Below are 19,054 nucleotides of genomic sequence, written 5' to 3'. Positions count from 1 at the left end.
CTTACAGTTAAACTCAACGTGTTCTAGTCCCATCATCCTTCCTCTACCTTCTTCCTGTTTTTAAGCTCCGCCCCTTGAGTTAAAAACTAAAGCATCATTTCCAGAACACACGAACAATCCACAGCAAAGGGGAAATAAAAAATACAGATGTTATTGTGACGTCAAAAATGATAATGTCTCTCATGGTTACAAGGTCTTGGAAAAAAGAGAAATTCCCTCGTTCCTTTTTTTAAGACTCAGCAATCCATGATTCCTTGGGGCAGATGATCTAAATCTCTTGGTGTCTAGAGCAGGCGGTTAATAAGGGTGGCATGTTGCCAGGCACCCAATAAAATCGTATTTGCTCTGGCTGATAGGGTTAATTACCAATGTCTCATTTCTGGCTTCTGTGAGAAATCTTTCCCTTTGATAAAGGCTCTCTAGGGCCTAAGCATGACTTTTTCAAGATAATCTACAAAGGACACAGAGGTCAAATCTCAGTCTTCATTGGGATTTGAGCTCAAGACGCTCGATCAGAATCCTGCACATTAGCACTACACCCAAACCCTCTTTTCCAAAAAAAAAAAAAAAAAAAAAAGAGAAACTCTCTCTTCTAACAATGTAACTCGTACTTTTACCATCAATTAGTTATTTATAATTTGTTTCTTAAGTAAAAATTACCAACTAGATTAACCACTATACACACCGCTATCCCAAAATAAATTTATTTGATAATTTTGGCCTTTTAAGAGAATACAAATGATTAGACAATGATTTGTAAACAATATAGTTACTTCAAATACTTACATTCTTTCATCGCTAGCATACATAATGGGATGCATGGAAAATAAAAAACAACAACAAAAAAAAAAAAACATTTTCTACTTTTTGTACAAACACTAAGGTAAACTAAACATTCATATTTCATTTGTCTTTGAGAAACTAAGGAAAAAAACAAATTTGACTATAAATGAGACAAGTCATGCTTACTATGTAAGGGCGGACTGGCTATATGGGCATTTGGGCAAATGCCTGGTGGGCCGGTACCCAAAAGGCCGGTAGGGTTACGTAAAGGGCCTCGTGAATGCCACTATGGCACGTATTAAATTGTTAAAGCTTTATAATATTCTTTTATAAAAGTGGCCCTCTGAGCGTCGGGTTTAAACAAAAATCGTTGAAAAAGGACCACGTGATGATGATCTTGTTCACATTGAACAAAGTTCGTCCTTTTGAAATTCCATCTGTGTCCTATGTGTCAAGTGGTTATGGATAAACGTTCATGAATCAATGTAAGTGCTAGATTCACTGGTTTCTAATCAAATTTGTTTATTGTCTATTTCCTGTACTTTTATTACCGTTTTTATTTTTGGTGTGTCCCGCGACTTGACTGTCGGAAATAAAAATGGCCCGCCGACCGAATAAGGTTGAGCATCACTGATATGGAGCATGCGTACAGCTATTGATACATTATTAAACTTAACATTTGAGGAAAGGTAGGCCTGTAATTGGAGCCCCTCGTACGATATATAATTTATGGGCCGGAGTGTATAGAAATGCCAGGGCCGATTTTGATACCCAGTCCGCCCCTGTTATACTATGTGCGTAATTTTAGCCTGAATGATTTTTTTTACTTAAAACTTCCACTTTCCGACTTCATTTGAGACCATTCTTTAACACGGACCTGACCTGCGACGTTGTACAGACCTTGTGTCTCCACTGCCCACAGGTTGCGACGTTGTACAGACCTGTGTCTCCACTGCCCACAGGTTGCGACGTTGTACAGACCTGTGTCTCCACTGCCCACAGGTTGCGACGTTGTACAGACCTGTGTCTCCACTGCCCACAGGTTGCGACGTTGTACAGACCTGTGTCTCCACTGCCCACAGGTTGCGACGTTGTACAGACCTGTGTCTCCACTGCCCACAGGTTGCGACGTTGTACAGACCTGTGTCTCCACTGCCCACAGGTTGCGACGTTGTATAGACCTGTGTCTCCACTGCCCACAGGTTGCGACGTTGTACAGACCTGTGTCTCCACTGCCCACAGGTTGCGACGTTGTACAGACCTGTGTCTCCACTGCCCACAGGTTGCGACGTTGTACAGACCTGTGTCTCCACTGCCCACAGGTTGCGACGTTGTACAGACCTGTGTCTCCACTGCCCACAGGTTGCGACGTTGTACAGACCTGTGTCTCCACTGCCCACAGGTTGCGACGTTGTACAGACCTGTGTCTCCACTGCCCACAGGTTGCGACGTTGCAGGTCAGTGTTCAGGCCTTCTATGCTGATTGGCCTCGCTTCACTGAAAGTCTGAGGTAATAGTGGGAATTGAAAAAAAAAGTTTAAAAAAGTTTTTATGTATGTGTTTGTAATTCATTCTACGTGATGGTAAAAGAATTACCTTAAGAATAATAAATTAAGCTTTTTAAGCATTGTTATTTAATTCTGAGGAGGTTGTGTTTCTTGCCAATGATCTAAGTGACAGAGTGAAAATTTTTTGGAATTACAATTTTAAAAAAAAAGCTGTTGACTCCAACTACTGCAGGTGTTAAACTGAAAAAGTATTGGCAAGGCATTTTCAAAATATGAAAGACATGTTGACAAAATGTTTCTTTCATTATTGGAATGGTAAAGAAAGTTCCTCAGATGAACAAATCGGTTTTTACCAAGCTTCTATCAAGTCAATCCAACTGTCTGTTTGTCTCCTAAATTATTTCTCCCACTTCCCATTCTCAAATCAAGTTGGAACGTTGCACAATTATTCGATGTCGATGACAAAACATGAATCGATCTATAAATTGACACATTAATGAATCAATTATTCGTAATTAATTTTATATACAATGAACTAAGGAGGCGCGATGGCTGAGCGGTGATCCTGGTGAAGACTGGTATTTTTACTTTCGGGATCTTTAGGGCGCCTCTGAGACCACCAAGCTCTGATGGGTATCTGACATTAGTTAGGAAAAGGTAAAGGCTTTTGGTCGTTGTGCTGACCACATGACACCCTCGTTAACCGTTGGCCATAGAAACAGATGACCTTTACACCATCTTGTCCCTAGATCACAAGGTCTGAAAGGGAAAACCTTTTTCTTTTACTTTTATTATGAACTAAACGATCGTGAGATATAAGCCATGTGTAGAGAGTCAGGTTTTTGTTGTGTTTTAAGTTTGTTTAAAATCGCTTTGGAAATCTTCTCTCGAATTACTCCCCCCCCCCCCCAACTAGTCCACAAAAGTGATTGGACTATAGCACACTGAGCCCACTAGAAATATGAAAGTTTCAATAATCAAAACCGATTAATAAAAAAAAATTCAAATTCCAAAGTCGTTTTATGCTTGTGTTTGTCAAGAGTCTGGCCCTATTAAAAGTTATTCACACCGGTTGTTCCGAATTTAAATTATAATTTCACTCGGTGTAGGCAAGGTTTTTAAAAAGTATTTATTTTTAGATTTAACTTTTTGTTTTTATTGATGATTAATTTTTTCCACAAATAAATTGAAATTATTATTTCTTTTTTTTTCAGATTTCAGACTTGTAAATTAAATCGTGTATGTTACAATGTGACTTTTCAATGTCGGAAAGAATTACGCAAAGACATCACGTGATTTTATTCTCACATCGTCTGCTCAAGTCATGGATTCTGTCCCCCTGTTCGTCTGGACATGCTTTATGCTGTCGCTAAGAAGTGAGTACCCGAATGCGAGCTTCATTTAATCCTTACTTCTGATTTCCTCCCATCCCCTCCCCTAACGGCTTCTTCCCTACTCCGACCTCCACCCTCCCCGTCTCTTCTCTGCCTCCATCCTTCGGTATTTAAAACTGACTTACGCTGTTTTTTTTCTTCTCGTCTGCTGGCACTCATGGTTCGGTGCTGGCCGCAACAGTTTCCAACACTAGGTAATTGCTTTTCAAAATGTCTTCATTTTTATTTGCATTCGTTGTGTTTCCTGTTTGGATAATTTCATTATTTTAATCGGTTATTTCAGTAAAGTTTGTTCTATGGTATACGGAATATTTGTTATTTTAAACTTTAGAAATAGTTGTATTTTTGTGATTAAAAATTTCTCAGGCGACTCAATAGATGCTATTTTAATTTAACCATCCGTTATACCATTGTGTGTAGGTGAAGTTTAAAGAATTTTATTGTCAATATATTGAACTTTCAGTTTGTGATTATTCTCTCCGTAATTTTCTTCGTCGTTCTAAAGTTATTTTTTTAAAGACAATTTCTTCTTTAAGAATCGAACCAAATTACATAGCTATTTTTTTTTATTCTGAATAACCAACAAACAGGCGTTTCTTGTATGTTTTTTAAAGAAAAGTTTTTACTCCGCCTTAATTCTCCCCTTTCCCACGGAAAAAAAAAATCCTGGTTAAGCGATTGTAAAAGTATACTCAGAGTATATATAACATTCTAATGATAGGCCTTTATATCCTGACTTACAAGACGGTGCACAAAATGTTTCTAAACTTCTGTTTATTTTTTGTAAAGATTTAATGACTAAGACCTTCGAGCGGAAATACCCGCTGAAATATGTCTGCTCAAGATAAAGATGGTCTAGACCAAAGTTAATTTTAGAAGAGAATATAATTATGGTACAACTAGAGTTGTTGCAGTGTGGCCAATTAGCTAGTAATTCTTTTTCCAAAGATATACATCAAATGTTAAATTTCTAGGAAAATCGTTAGAGCCGTTCTCGAGAACCGTGTCTACTAACCCAGGTTTTTGTTTTTGTTTGACTGGATAAAGAATTAGCAAGCTGATTAGAGGAATTGTAATAAAAAGATCTCGTAATTCTTAGTGACACTAGATTGCTTGGTATGTTGTTGTTTTTTAAGCAATAGTATTCAGTGTAGACCGCCGAAAATCTATTCTTTGTGTGGATCTTACATTTGAATGATAGGCTCTGATCTTTTTCGATGTGTACCTCTGGTGAAGGAAGGTACTTGTATGTCTGCTAGAGGCGTGTCATTGACGTTTCTTGTTGTGTGTCTATTAGAGGCGTTTCATAGAAGTAAGTGCAATTGAAGTAACTTAATATATGTCTATCAGAAGCGTGCAATTGAAGTAACTTGCAGTATTTCTATTAGAGGTGTGCAATTGAAGTTACTTGCAGTATTTCTATTAGAGGTGTGCAATTGAAGTTACTTGCAGTATTTCTATTAGAGGCATGCAATTGAAGTTACTTGCAGTATTTCTATTAGAGGCATGCAATTGAAGTTACTTGCAGTATTTCTATTAGAGGTGTGCAATTGAAGTTACTTGCAGTATTTCTATTAGAGGCGTGCAATTGAAGTTACTTGCAGTATTTCTATTAGAGGCGTGCAATTGAAGTTACTTGCAGTATTTCTATTAGAGGCATGCAATTGAAGTTACTTGCAGTATTTCTATTAGAGGCATGCAATTGAAGTTACTTGCAGTATTTCTATTAGAGGCGTGCAATTGAAGTAACTTGCAGTATTTCTATTAGAGGCATGCAATTGAAGTTACTTGCAGTATTTCTATTAGAGGTGTGCAATTGAAGTTACTTGCAGTATTTCTATTAGAGGCGTGCAATTGAAGTTACTTGCAGTATTTCTATTAGAGGCATGCAATTGAAGTTACTTGCAGTATTTCTATTAGAGGCATGCAATTGAAGTTACTTGTAGTATTTCTATTAGAGGCATGCAATTGAAGTTACTTGCAGTATTTCTATTAGAGGTGTGCAATTGAAGTTACTTGCAGTATTTCTATTAGAGGCGTGCAATTGAAGTTACTTGCAGTATTTCTATTAGAGGCATGCAATTGAAGTTACTTGCAGTATTTCTATTAGAGGCATGCAATTGAAGTTACTTGCAGTATTTCTATTAGAGGCATGCAATTGAAGTTACTTGCAGTATTTCTATTAGAGGCATGCAATTGAAGTTACTTGCAGTATTTCTATTAGAGGCATGCAATTGAAGTTACTTGCAGTATTTCTATTAGAGGCGTGCAATTGAAGTTACTTGCAGTATTTCTATTAGAGGCGTGCAATTAAAATAAATTAAATCAAAGTATGTCTGTTAGAGGCGCGTCAGTGAAGTAACTTGTTGTATGTCTGTTAGAGTGTGTCGTTGAAGCTTATTGCTCGAGTCGTGTGTCGAACCTCGAGCCCCCTTCATAATCTAAACTTTTTCAATGGTGTACCAGTGCCACTCCATCGAGTCCCTCCCCATCTCATCAACAGCATGCCATCGTTTTCTCCGTGCCTCTCCATAATGTTTTTATTAGATGTAGTCTTTTATGGGGCCTTCTAAATATACACACATCTACATTCGTTGGCAATGAACGCTCTTAATATTTCAGTCTCAAAACTCATGTACCGGAAACTATTACAAGTCCAAGAGACGCATTAAGAAGATAACTCTTTCAAAGGGAGACTACTTCAACCAAAGACTCAAGAACCTTACGCTGAACCACTTAAAAACAAATTTATTCTACGGTATACCATTAAGACCTTAATGCTTGGCTATGGTGAACTCTGCCTAGAATAAAGTTTGTTTAGACGAAGACATTTGACTGAGTTATATCCATCATGTATGTTTACTTCTAAGTCAATTTGTATAAAAGCAACTTTGTGCCAGTGTTCCACTCTAAGGATAGATCAAATAGCATGTCCCTTCTATAGTATCTCTTGATATACATTTCCGGTCCCCTAGACTTTACATGGAAATACATGTCCGTGCTATGTTGAGAATGTTGAAGCGTAGCTCTTGTATGTTACATTGTGTTGTTTTTTCTAAATCCGAAATACACTGTTCAATTGTTTGCTTCTGTGAGTGGCAAAAAGAATGATCTGGAAGTTGGACACAAACAAATAAAGAAGTGTCTTGTTACGTGTCTTGTGACGTGTCTTGTCTTGTATTTCTTGTGGAACTTCAACGTCATTTTATTTGTTACTTTTACACAATGGTAACTGAACCATAATCTTCAAATACAAAAACAAAATTTAATAAAATACTCAGAAAGACACAAAGATAAAGGCACATTCCTCGTCCCATATGCTAGGACAAAGTTGTACAAATACTCCTTCTTCCCTAGTGCTATTAGAGCATGGAATGGGTTGCCTGAGCTAGCCAGGAAAACCAGTGACTTGGCAGAGTTTAAGTCATTGGTTAATATGCATGACTGAATGCATGACGCGTAGGACGTAATCATCTTCTTTTTTTGAAGTAACGTCTGTATTATATAAGATAAGAAGATAAGGTAACTATGAAAGAAAAACAAAATACATGAAGCATAGCCATTACCACAGTGTTTCTCAAACTTTTTACTAGTAACGCTTCATCCCCCCCCCAAAAAAAAAATCATTTGCACATCATAGCCAGTTGTTGTCTGGGGAAGCGAAGTTGGCCCCCACAGTGGGGTAGAGGAAGTTTTTACAATATGTTGAAAATCTAATTTACGTCATGATTCTTCATTAAATCTTCAAGTTTCTTTCGTTCTTTTCTTTATGGCTAAAGCTTTCTTAGAAACGTTACTTTCTGGTGTTAGTACTGAGCACAACCAAACATCCGCTCCCCTTTATTCGTGGTCACAGCATGAACACGCACACACACTCACTCCATAACACTCACATATACTCCATTACACTCACACACTATCCGTAACACTCACACACACTCTCCATAACACTCACACACTATCCGTAACACCCACACACACTCCATAACACTCACACATACTCCATTACACTCACACACTATCCATAACACTCACACACTCCCCATAACACTCATACACACTCCATAACACTCACACACTCCATAACACTCACACACTCCCCATAACACTCACACACTCCATAACACTCACACACTATCCATAACACTCACACACTCCCCATAACACTCATACACACTCCATAACACTCACGCACTCCATAACACTTACACATACTCCATAACACTCATACAGTCCATTACACTCACACACACTCCATAGCACTCACACACACTCCATAACACTCACACACACTCCATAACACTCACACACTCCATAACACTTACATATACTCCATAACACTCACACGCACACTCAATAACACTCACACACACTATCCATAACACTCACACACACTCCACACTTTAACATTGATTTAAAATTGAAATAAAAGTACAGGTATCTTGTCCCTTGAACAATAAAATGGCCGTTTTCACCAATCCCCCCTCTCTTAAAGTTAGGACTTTGTGCTCGTATTGTAAGGAATTCGACTTCTCCCCTCTTATATAGGCAAGTTTCATTTCGACTTTAACTCTCTTTGATTTATTTGTTTTGTTTACAAAGACAACCCTTCATTTGTTTGTTTGTTTACAAAGACAACCCTTCATTTGTTTGTTTTGTTTACAAAGACAACCCTTCATTTGTTTGTTTTGTTTACAAAGACAACCCTTCATTTGTTTGTTTTGTTTACAAAGACAACCCTTCATTTGTTTGTTTTGTTTACAAAGACAACCCTTCATTTGTTTGTTTTGTTTACAAAGACAACCCTTCATTTGTTTGTTTTGTTTACAAAGACAACCCTTCATTTTGTTTGCATTCTCCGATGTATTCATCCTTCAACACATATTTCAGTTGTCAAATCTATATATTGCATCCATGTTTAGTTTGAACCTTAAATAATAAGAATGACACAGATCTTTTTAATACTGTTGGTATTGTTTTTTTGTTTTTTTTATTTAGACAGAATATAAAAGGAAGCGGAAATGACGAGAAGTATATTAAAAATAAGTACACTTTTGGCGAAAGAAAAAAATACGGATTTCGTGTGCTATTTCTTATCATGCTTTATCTATAGGATGCGGTCTTTTGAGGAGATACCGAACATTAGATACAAAGGTTTGATAGAAAGCTTGCAGTTTTTCGCGATTTGTGCTAGTCAGGCTATGAATTTGTCAAAACTGGTTCTTAGCATTCGTGTAGGAGGTAAACGGAGCCTGAGTACGAAATTTCATGCGAATCCGTTCGACACTTTGAGAGATCTCTTGATCAACAGTCAGTCATCGAGTCAGAGCCACGTATGCGACTGACTCTTTAAAGCGAGGATTGGATTTAACAGTCATCTTCGAGCTTAAGGGAAATGAGAAATGTGTTCATCTTCGACTACGAGGGAGGATCATGGAGTCAGAGGTAAAGAACTATTGAGAAGATTTAATAGAGTACTAAGCAATTTTGGTGAAATGGACATAATTGCTATTGTTTCTTTTGCGCTTTAGTTGATCCCGGGGATGAGGTGACCGAGTGGTTAAGCGATTGGCTTCTGAACCTGGGGTCCTAGGTTCAAATCTCAGTGAAGACTGATTTTGAATTTCTGGATTTTTAGGGCTTCCCTTGAGTCCACCCAACTCTAATGGGTACATGACTTTAGTTGGGAAAAGAAAAGAAGGCTGGTCGTTGTGCTGGCCACATGACACAAGGTCTGAAAGGGAAACTACTTTTTACTTAGTTGATCTTATCCTTTTATGTATAAATAAATTTTCTTTATAGGACTGACTGGAGACCAATTGTCATAGTAGGTCTGTCTGCAGACCAGTGAAGTGGCAGGTCTGTAGTCAAGTAAGACTTTAAAAAGATACACAGTTTAGCTGAGCGATAAAATGCTAAACAATTTTATTCGTTGATTCCGAGATCGAGTCCTGATGGTTGCTGTCACTTATTTTCATTTATTTTAGGGCCCCCGAAAGCGGAAAAGACGCTATTAATTTTGTTTTGAATGTCTGTCCGTCCGTCCGCCCGTTTAGATCTCGTTAACTAGATTAGATAGTGAAAATCCGACATCATATTATTTTATATTATTCAAAGTTCTGATGCAAATGTTATTTTTTCTTTTCTGAAATCGAAAAAATCTAATTTTTTAAATCACTTATGCAAGCAGTTTTTTCGTAAAAATACACCGCCTTTACAACTATTCACTATTAATAGTATCAAACATGAAAAGCTCTTTTGTAGGGGAAAGACTATTTACCATATCTGTAACACATTTATGCCAATGGTTTTAGAATTTTTGTCAAAAAAAATATATACCTCCGTATCTGTCTTGTATTTAAGTAGGTTCTGTCATTCTAGCTACTACATATTGTTCATATTATAAGGTAACTGCAGCTATATCATCATAGTCGGGAGGAACTAAAATAAAGGAAATAATTTTTTGAACTTTTTTTTTAAAGGAATTTTTTTTTCTTGGGGATTTGAATAAGAGATTGATCCTTTACAAAACAATTAGATATTCATTGTAAGACATCAGTAAGGCCAGGTTCACATTTAACTTCACATTCACTTTCACCTATCCTTTGGTCTGCTGGACCGCTGGGGCACCACACAAGATTTGTCACCCTGCTTTCTCCATTCTTCTCTGTCATTTGTCTTTGATAGAATTGCATTCTGATGTTCTTTCTGAAAATATTGAAACCTGCCTTTTTACCTGCTTGGGTAGACCACTTCGGGGGCCAATCTTGAGTTTGTGTTTCCACACAAACTGTCTTTGTAACCTTGTTAAAGACGTATTTAATGATTTAATGTTTGGAGGAGCAAATAGTTATTTTTTGTGCCGAGGACATACAGCGGAGTCGGAAAAGGAAAAACACAATTCTATGCTTGGTTCGTAAAGCAATTAACAGACAGGCTCTAAAATCTAACACAAAGCAATGTGAGAGATTTTTTTTATAGAAACAAAAGAATGCTGTTACAAGAAATAACTCAATTGTAACGTAACAAAAGAAAAATTTTACCAAATCACACACTGTGCATTCAAAGGGCCATCCCGAAAATACAGATGCTCACAAAAGCAGAATCAATACATACACAATGATATCTTGTATAGACATACAATTGCGTGTTTATAGAAAGTATATTCGTACAATGTCACGATGTCTGCACAGGTTCACTTATACAAACATGATCCTGTTTAACGTTTGCTTCATTGACATCAACAAATCTTATGGTACAAGAGAACCTGGTGCAATGAAAATAATGTCATTTATGTCTGTAGGAAGTAAAACCAGGGTGTACAAAGATACAGTGTGACAAAGCCAATGCTAGGCTATTGTGATTTATGTCTCTTTGTGACATTGGAAACTAGAGGGTGAAATAAAGTGTGACATTGGAAACTAGAGGGTGAAATAAAATGTGATATTGGAAACTAGAGGGTGAAATAAAGTGTGACATTGAAAACTAGAGGGTGAAATAAAGTGTGATATTGGAAACTAGAGGGTGAAATAAAGTGTGACATTGGAAACTAGAAGGGTGAAATAAAGTGTGATATTGGAAACTAGAGGGTGAAATAAAGTGTGATATTGGAAACTAGAAGGTGAAATAAAGTGTGACATTGGAAACTAGAAGGGTGAAATAAAGTGTGACATTGGAAACTAGAGGGTGAAATAAAGTGTGATATTGGAAACTAGAGGGTGAAATAAAGTGTGACATTGGAAACTAGAGGGTGAAATAAAGTGTGACATTGGAAACTAGAAGGGTGAAATAAAGTGTGACATTGGAAACTAGAAGGGTGAAATAAAGTGTGACATTGGAAACTAGAAGATTGAAATAAAGTGTGATATTGGAAACTAGAGGGTGAAATAAAGTGTGACATTGGAAACTAGAGGGTGAAATAAAGTGTGACATTGGAAACTAGAGGGTGAAATAAAGTGTGATATTGGAAACTAGAGGGTGAAATAAAGTGTGACATTGGAAACTAGAAGGGTGAAATAAAGTGTGACATTGGAAACTAGAGGGTGAAATAAAGTGTGACATTGGAAACTAGAGGGTGAAATAAAGTGTGATATTGGAAACTAGAGGGTGAAATAAAGTGTGACATTGGAAACTAGAGGGTGAAATAAAGTGTGACATTGGAAACTAGAGGGTGAAATAAAGTGTGACATTGGAAACTAGAGGGTGAAATAAAGTGTGACATTGGAAACTAGAGGGTGAAATAAAGTGTGACATTGGAAACTAGAGGGTGAAATAAAGTGTGACATTGGAAACTAGAGGGTGAAATAAAGTGTGATATTGGAAACTAGAGGGTGAAATAAAGTGTGATATTGGAAACTAGAGGGTGAAATAAAGTGTGACATTGGAAACTAGAAGATTGAAATAAAGTGTGACATCGGAAACTAGAGGGTGAAATAAAATGTGACATTGGAAACTAGAAGGGTGAAATAAAGTGTGATATTGGAAACTAGAGGGTGAAATAAAGTGTGACATTGGAAACTAGAAGGGTGAAATAAAGCGTGACATTGGAAACTAGAGGGTGAAATAAAGTGTGATATTGGAAACAAGAGGGTGAAATAAAGTGTGACATTGGAAACTAGAGGGTGAAATAAAGTGTGACATTGGAAACTAGAAGGTTGAAATAAAGTGTGATATTGGAAACTAGAAGGGTGAAATAAAGTGTGATATTGGAAACTAGAGGGTGAAATAAAGTGTGATATTGGAAACTAGAGGGTGAAATAAAGTGTGATATTGGAAACTAGAAGGTTGAAATAAAGTGTGACATTGGAAACTAGAGGGTGAAATAAAGTGTGATATTGGAAACTAGAAGATTGAAATAAAGTGTGACATTGGAAACTAGAGGGTGAAATAAAGTGTGATATTGGAAACTAGAAGATTGAAATAAAGTGTGACATTGGAAACTAGAGGGTGAAATAATATGTGATATTGGAAACTAGAAGATTGAAATAAAGTGTGACATTGGAAACTAGAGGGTGAAATAAAGTGTGACATTGGAAACTAGAAGATTGAAATAAAGTGTGACATTGGAAACTAGAGGGTGAAATAAAGTGTGATATTGGAAACTAGAGGGTGAAATAAAGTGTGATATTGGAAACTAGAAGGTTGAAATAAAGTGTGATATTGGAAACTAGAGGGTGAAATAAAGTGTGATATTGGAAACTAGAAGGTTGAAATAAAGTGTGACATTGGAAACTAGAGGGTGAAATAAAGTGTGATATTGGAAACTAGAAGATTGAAATAAAGTGTGACATTGGAAACTAGAAGATTGAAATAAAGTGTGATATTGGAAACTAGAAGGGTGAAATAAAGTGTGACATTGGAAACTAGAAGGGTGAAATAAAGTGTGATATTGGAAACTAGAAGGGTGAAATAAAGTGTGACATTGGAAACTAGAAGGTTGAAATAAAGTGTGATATTGGAAACTAGAAGGGTGAAATAATGTGTGATATTGGAAACTAGAGGGTGAAATAAAGTGTGACATTGGAAACTAGAGGGTGAAATAAAGTGTGACATTGGAAACTAGAAGATTGAAATAAAGTGTGACATTGGAAACTAGAGGGTGAAATAAAGTGTGATATTGGAAACTAGAGGGTGAAATAAAGTGTGATATTGGAAACTAGAAGGTTGAAATAAAGTGTGATATTGGAAACTAGAGGGTGAAATAAAGTGTGATATTGGAAACTAGAAGGTTGAAATAAAGTGTGACATTGGAAACTAGAGGGTGAAATAAAGTGTGATATTGGAAACTAGAAGATTGAAATAAAGTGTGACATTGGAAACTAGAAGATTGAAATAAAGTGTGATATTGGAAACTAGAAGGGTGAAATAAAGTGTGACATTGGAAACTAGAAGGGTGAAATAAAGTGTAATATTGGAAACTAGAAGGGTGAAATAAAGTGTGACATTGGAAACTAGAAGGGTGAAATAAAGTGTGATATTGGAAACTAGAAGGGTGAAATAATGTGTGATATTGGAAACTAGAGGGTGAAATAAAGTGTGACATTGGAAACTAGAGGGTGAATAAAGTGTGACATTGGAAACTAGAAGATTGAAATAAAGTGTGACATTGGAAACTAGAGGGTGAAATAAAGTGTGATATTGGAAACTAGAAGATTGAAATAAAGTGTGACATTGGAAACTAGAGGGTGAAATAAAGTGTGACATTGGAAACTAGAAGATTGAAATAAAGTGTGATATTGGAAACTAGAAGGGTGAAATAAAGTGTGACATTGGAAACTAGAAGATTGAAATAAAGTGTGATATTGGAAACTAGAAGGGTGAAATAAAGTGTGACATTGGAAACTAGAAGGTTGAAATAAAGTGTGATATTGGAAACTAGAAGGGTGAAATAATGTGTGATATTGGAAACTAGAAGGTTGAAATAAAGTGTGACATTGGAAACTAGAAGGGTGAAATAAAGTGTGACATTGGAAACTAGAAGATTGAAATAAAGTGTGACATTGGAAACTAGAAGGGTGAAATAAAGTGTGATATTGGAAACTAGAGGGTGAAATAAAGTGTGACATTGGAAACTAGAGGGTGAAATAAAGTGTGACATTGGAAACTAGAAGATTGAAATAAAGTGTGATATTGGAAACTAGAAGGGTGAAATAAAGTGTGATATTGGAAACTAGAAGGGTGAAATAAAGTGTGATATTGGAAACTAGAGGGTGAAATAAAGTGTGACATTGGAAACTAGAAGATTGAAATAAAGTGTGACATTGGAAACTAGAGGGTGAAATAAAGTGTGATATTGGAAACTAGAGGGTGAAATAAAGTGTGACATTGGAAACTAGAGGGTGAATAAAGTGTGACATTGGAAACTAGAAGATTGAAATAAAGTGTGACATTGGAAACTAGAGGGTGAAATAAAGTGTGATATTGGAAACTAGAAGATTGAATTAAAGTGTGACATCCGAAACTAGAGGGTGAAATAAAGTGTGACATTGGAAACTAGAAGATTGAAATAAAGTGTGATATTGGAAACTAGAGGGTGAAAAAAAGTGTGATATTGGAAACTAGAAGGGTGAAATAAAGTGTGATATTGGAAACTAGAGGGTGAAATAAAGTGTGACATTGGAAACTAGAAGATTGAAATAAAGTGTGACATTGGAAACTAGAAGGGTGAAATAAAGTGTGACATTGGAAACTAGAAGATTGAAATAAAGTGTGACATTGGAAACTAGAAGAGTGAAATAAAGTGTGACATTGGAAACTAGAAGATTGAAATAAAGTGTGATTTTGGAAACTAGAGGGTGAAATAAAGTGTGATATTGGAAACTAGAGGGTGAAATAAAGTGTGACATTGGAAACTAGAAGGGTGAAATAAAGTGTGATATTGGAAACTAGAAGGGTGAAATAAAGTGTGACATTGGAAACTAGAAGATTGAAATAAAGTGTGACATTGGAAACTAGAGGGTGAAATAAAATGTGACATTGGAAACTAGAAGGGTGAAATAAAGTGTGACATTGGAAACTAGAAGGGTGAAATAAAGTGTGACATTGGAAACTAGAAGGGTGAAATAAAGTGTGACATTGGAAACTAGAAGGGTGAAATAAAGTGTGATATTGGAAACTAGAAGATTGAAATAAAGTGTGACATTGGAAACTAGAAGGGTGAAATAAAGTGTGACATTGGAAACTAGAAGGGTGAAATAAAGTGTGACATTGGAAACTAGAAGGGTGAAATAAAGTGTGACATTGGAGACTAGAACTGTATTGTTATAATTGTTCGAAGTATAAAAAGAAATTAATTTAAATTTGGCTAGAGCACTAGAAAATATCTAGGCTACATTGAACAGACTATACGTCTCTATGTAAATTAATGTTGAGAAAGATTTAACGCACCGTCTTCTAAATCTATGTCTAAAGGCCTATCATTAGAATAGTAGAATAGTCGATTTATGCATTCTATTAACCAGGATTTTTTCTCTGGGGCAGAATGGGGCGTTGTAAAAAATGTTCCATTTTGTTTTTAATCTTAACATTCATGAATTTGCAAATTAATCTCTCTTTAATTTGTATAAAGAATGTATTTTTTTTCAAAAATATTTTTAAAAAATATATTTCTGGTTTCAATGCATCTATATAAGTCACTCGTTCGGAATGGGTGGGCAAGTCTGGATGGGGTGAACAAGGTTCTCGAAAAGGGTTAAAAAATTCCTAGAAATTTGAGAGTTGATGTATATCTTTGGGAAAGAATTACAAGCTCGTTGTCCACACTGGGAAATCTTAAATTCATTATAAATTTTCAAAGTATGAAAAGAAATTAATTGGCTAGTGGACTAGAAAGTCATTATCTTGGACAGACTATATCTTCGGGTATTTCCGCATGTAGGCCCTAGTCATTGAAGAGTTCAACAAATTAATGTTCATGAACATCATTAGAATATTATAAAGTCTAGTAGATTTATACATTTGATTAACCAGAATGTTTTCTCGGGGCGAGGTAAACAATTTTCCATTTAGTTATTTAGAGCGAAATAATAGCTCTATAAGGTGTATAAAGGATGTATTGTCTTTTTGACAAAGTATATTCTTTATATTCTTTTTAAGCCAGCATTGTATTTAAATGCTACAGTAGAGAAATCAATCATTGGAATCAACCAAGGTCATAGTCGTAAGCAAGTTTCCATATTCAGCAGACGATTGATTGACATGATAAATGATTAACGTTTGAAGTCTTTGTTTTTCTTTTGTCTTTCTGTTGTCTAGATTCTAGTTTTCTACTTCCTTTCAGAGTTTTAACAAACAGGATCGGTCATGCCTTTATACGTTTTACATAAAATACCCGGAAATCTATATTTATAGATAAATAAAATCTGAGTTTACATAGCATTTCAAATTAATAATTTTTATAACATTTATTTAGGTAACTAATAAATAAATAAAATTTGCAAATATATGAACGTATTTTTTTTCTCATTAAAATTTATAATTACGACTGACTCTAATGAATGTGTTTTTTAAAGTGTGGTATGAGTCAATAATCAATTAGCACTTGGTCTACTGTTGGGTGAATAATTTCATCTGTACATGTTAACAATTCTCAAAGATTGATGTGTATTTTATTGATCGCATAGTGTTGAAATGTTTGTATCACTACGGAATTCGAACAGCTCGGGATGATATTTATATTCTAAAGGAAATATTTGGATCTAAATGTGAAGTCCGATGTCTTGATTACATTATACAAATTCAAACAGTGTGAGGCTAATATTTACATTCGTAAAGAAATTTGTGGATATATTTATGAGAAGTCTGAAGTCCTCATGCACATTATACAGAAGTCATTGATGACCAGCACTGCTAGTGGACCAGATGGTTTAAGAATTATTGTTTTCTTAAGGCCATGAACTTCTTGTTAGTAGTATTTTTACTGTTCACTTGGTCAGCACAGACCAGAGGTAAGTTCTTCTAGTCCGATTAAACGATGATTTGATAACTTAACATTTACATGTTCAATAGTCCTGTTCTGTAATGACTTTTTTTTCTTAAATTAACCATTTTAAAGCTTTTATATTATGTTACATATATATATATATGTATATATATATATATATATATATATATATATATATATATATATATATATATATATATATATATATATATATATATAATTTAGTGGATTGGGTTCAGATCTATATCAAACTTAGCTAATGTTCCTTTCAAGTTTTTCTCTTTCACCATGAAAATAAAAGTAGTTTTGTGAAAATGAGTTTACCCGTTAAGCCGATACATTCATATAAAAAAATAAAACACTATGGAAACACTATGATTTGTTACAAGTTTCCTTAATAGAGATAAATTTAGCTATTAAAATGAAAGAAGCGCGAGATAAATGTTTATAAAGTACGTTAGTATGTCTAAATAAGGAACACATTTATGTAAAAATGCTTTTCAAACACAAATTTGAAGGTTAATTTTATTAATGAAATGAAAAGACTATATTTTGTAGTTTAATGAGTCAAAGTAAAAAAACTTTCTTTGCAAAGTGTAGTTCTTAAAATTAGATCTAGATCCTTTCGATTTTGTCTCATGTAATAAGGGTAGATCTAGATCCATGAAATACTAATACTTTCATAGAGTTGGGCAACTTTGTTTTTGAGGGTTTACAGCTAGTTTTAGGGCTACAATACATATGTTACTTTTCCAGTTAGTACTCAAGGAACGTTTATGCCAAGTTTTGAAAGAGACATAAACTCCAATAACCTTAAGTCTAGCATTTGAAAGCACGCTAGATCTGTTATGCAAACATCAATCATCTCTTGTCTATCGTTTGAGAACATGCTAAATCTGTTATATCATCTTAAGCCCTGCACCATTTATATATATATATATATATATATATATATATATATATATATATATATATTTCATTTTAGCCCAAAGGGTTGAATGGTAATTTAACTATTCTATTACACAATATTATTCCTCTTGAAGAGTTCACAACTTTGGGATTCACTAATTGTCTTCAATTAAAAAGAATAACTCTCTCTCTGCCGTTATACCCTGTCATGTGGTCCATTTAAAGGCGCGGTAGCGCTTGGTTTCCGAACCGTGGGGTCCTGGGTTCGAATTCTTGTGAAGACTGGGATTTTTAATTTCGGGATCCTTGGACGCCTCTGAGTCCACCTAGCTCTGATGGGTACCTGACATTAGTTGGGGAAAAGTAAAGGCGGATTGTCGTTGTGCTGGCCACATGACACCCTCGTTAACCGTAGGCCACAGAAACAGATGACTTTTACATCATCTGCCCAATAGACCACAAGGTCTGAAAGGGGAACTTTACTTTACTTACTTAATATTTATCCAAATGTCCATTGAATCACCCACTTTTTCTTTTCTTTGAAAGTAATTGCCAGCATCTTGCTAAACATGCCACTTTTATTTTTATCTTTCTGTTTTCCCATCTGTTCATTTAGGACAAAATTTTGAGCTTGTGCCCAACAGGTGTTTCCTGATTTCTCTTTATTCAAAATATGACGCAATAAAGGCACACGGAAACTTGATTGGATCGTGAGACCTTTCAAAGAGATGAAAAGTAATTCTCGTGCGGCTATTGCTATCCAACTTTACAGAGTTTCCATGGACTTTTGTTTAAACACTAAACCTGCTATAAAATAAGTCGTATCCTACGCGATACAGTTGAAACTATTTATTGTATTGCTGTATTTTCCTTTCCAGTTAATTAACAGACCATTTCTCGGCAACATCAAGTAGAATGTTTCTAGTCGAACTTGCCGATTTGTTCTAGGAAACGGCTTTGAAATGGAGATGTTATTGTGAAATAAGGAGATTACTAGAATATAGGAATGTCAAGACATG

At 35.4% G+C, this 19,054-nt stretch overlaps 1 protein-coding gene across 4 annotated transcripts in view; it reads left to right on the top strand.

Moving 5' to 3' along the window:
• Window positions 1-3,813: 3,813 nt before the first annotated feature.
• LOC106070893 (neuronal acetylcholine receptor subunit alpha-10-like) overlaps window positions 3,814-19,054 on the top strand; it is a 50,680-nt gene continuing 35,439 nt past the window's right edge. For 2 of the 4 annotated variants that reach the window (XM_056020097.1, XM_056020096.1), the window contains exon 1: window positions 16,638-17,130. In XM_056020097.1, the coding sequence (XP_055876072.1) occupies window positions 17,076-17,130 (55 nt within the window). In that variant the 5' untranslated portion in view covers window positions 16,638-17,075. Of the gene's footprint in view, window positions 3,880-8,770; window positions 9,131-16,637; window positions 17,131-19,054 lie in introns of those variants that run through there. The other 2 variants (XM_056020095.1, XM_056020098.1) reach the window with 2 other exon arrangements.

This window comes from Biomphalaria glabrata, chromosome 2, assembly GCF_947242115.1.
Source record: "Biomphalaria glabrata chromosome 2, xgBioGlab47.1, whole genome shotgun sequence".
Taxonomy (NCBI): domain Eukaryota; kingdom Metazoa; phylum Mollusca; class Gastropoda; family Planorbidae; genus Biomphalaria; species Biomphalaria glabrata.
This window is presented reverse-complemented; position numbering and strand designations above follow the sequence as displayed.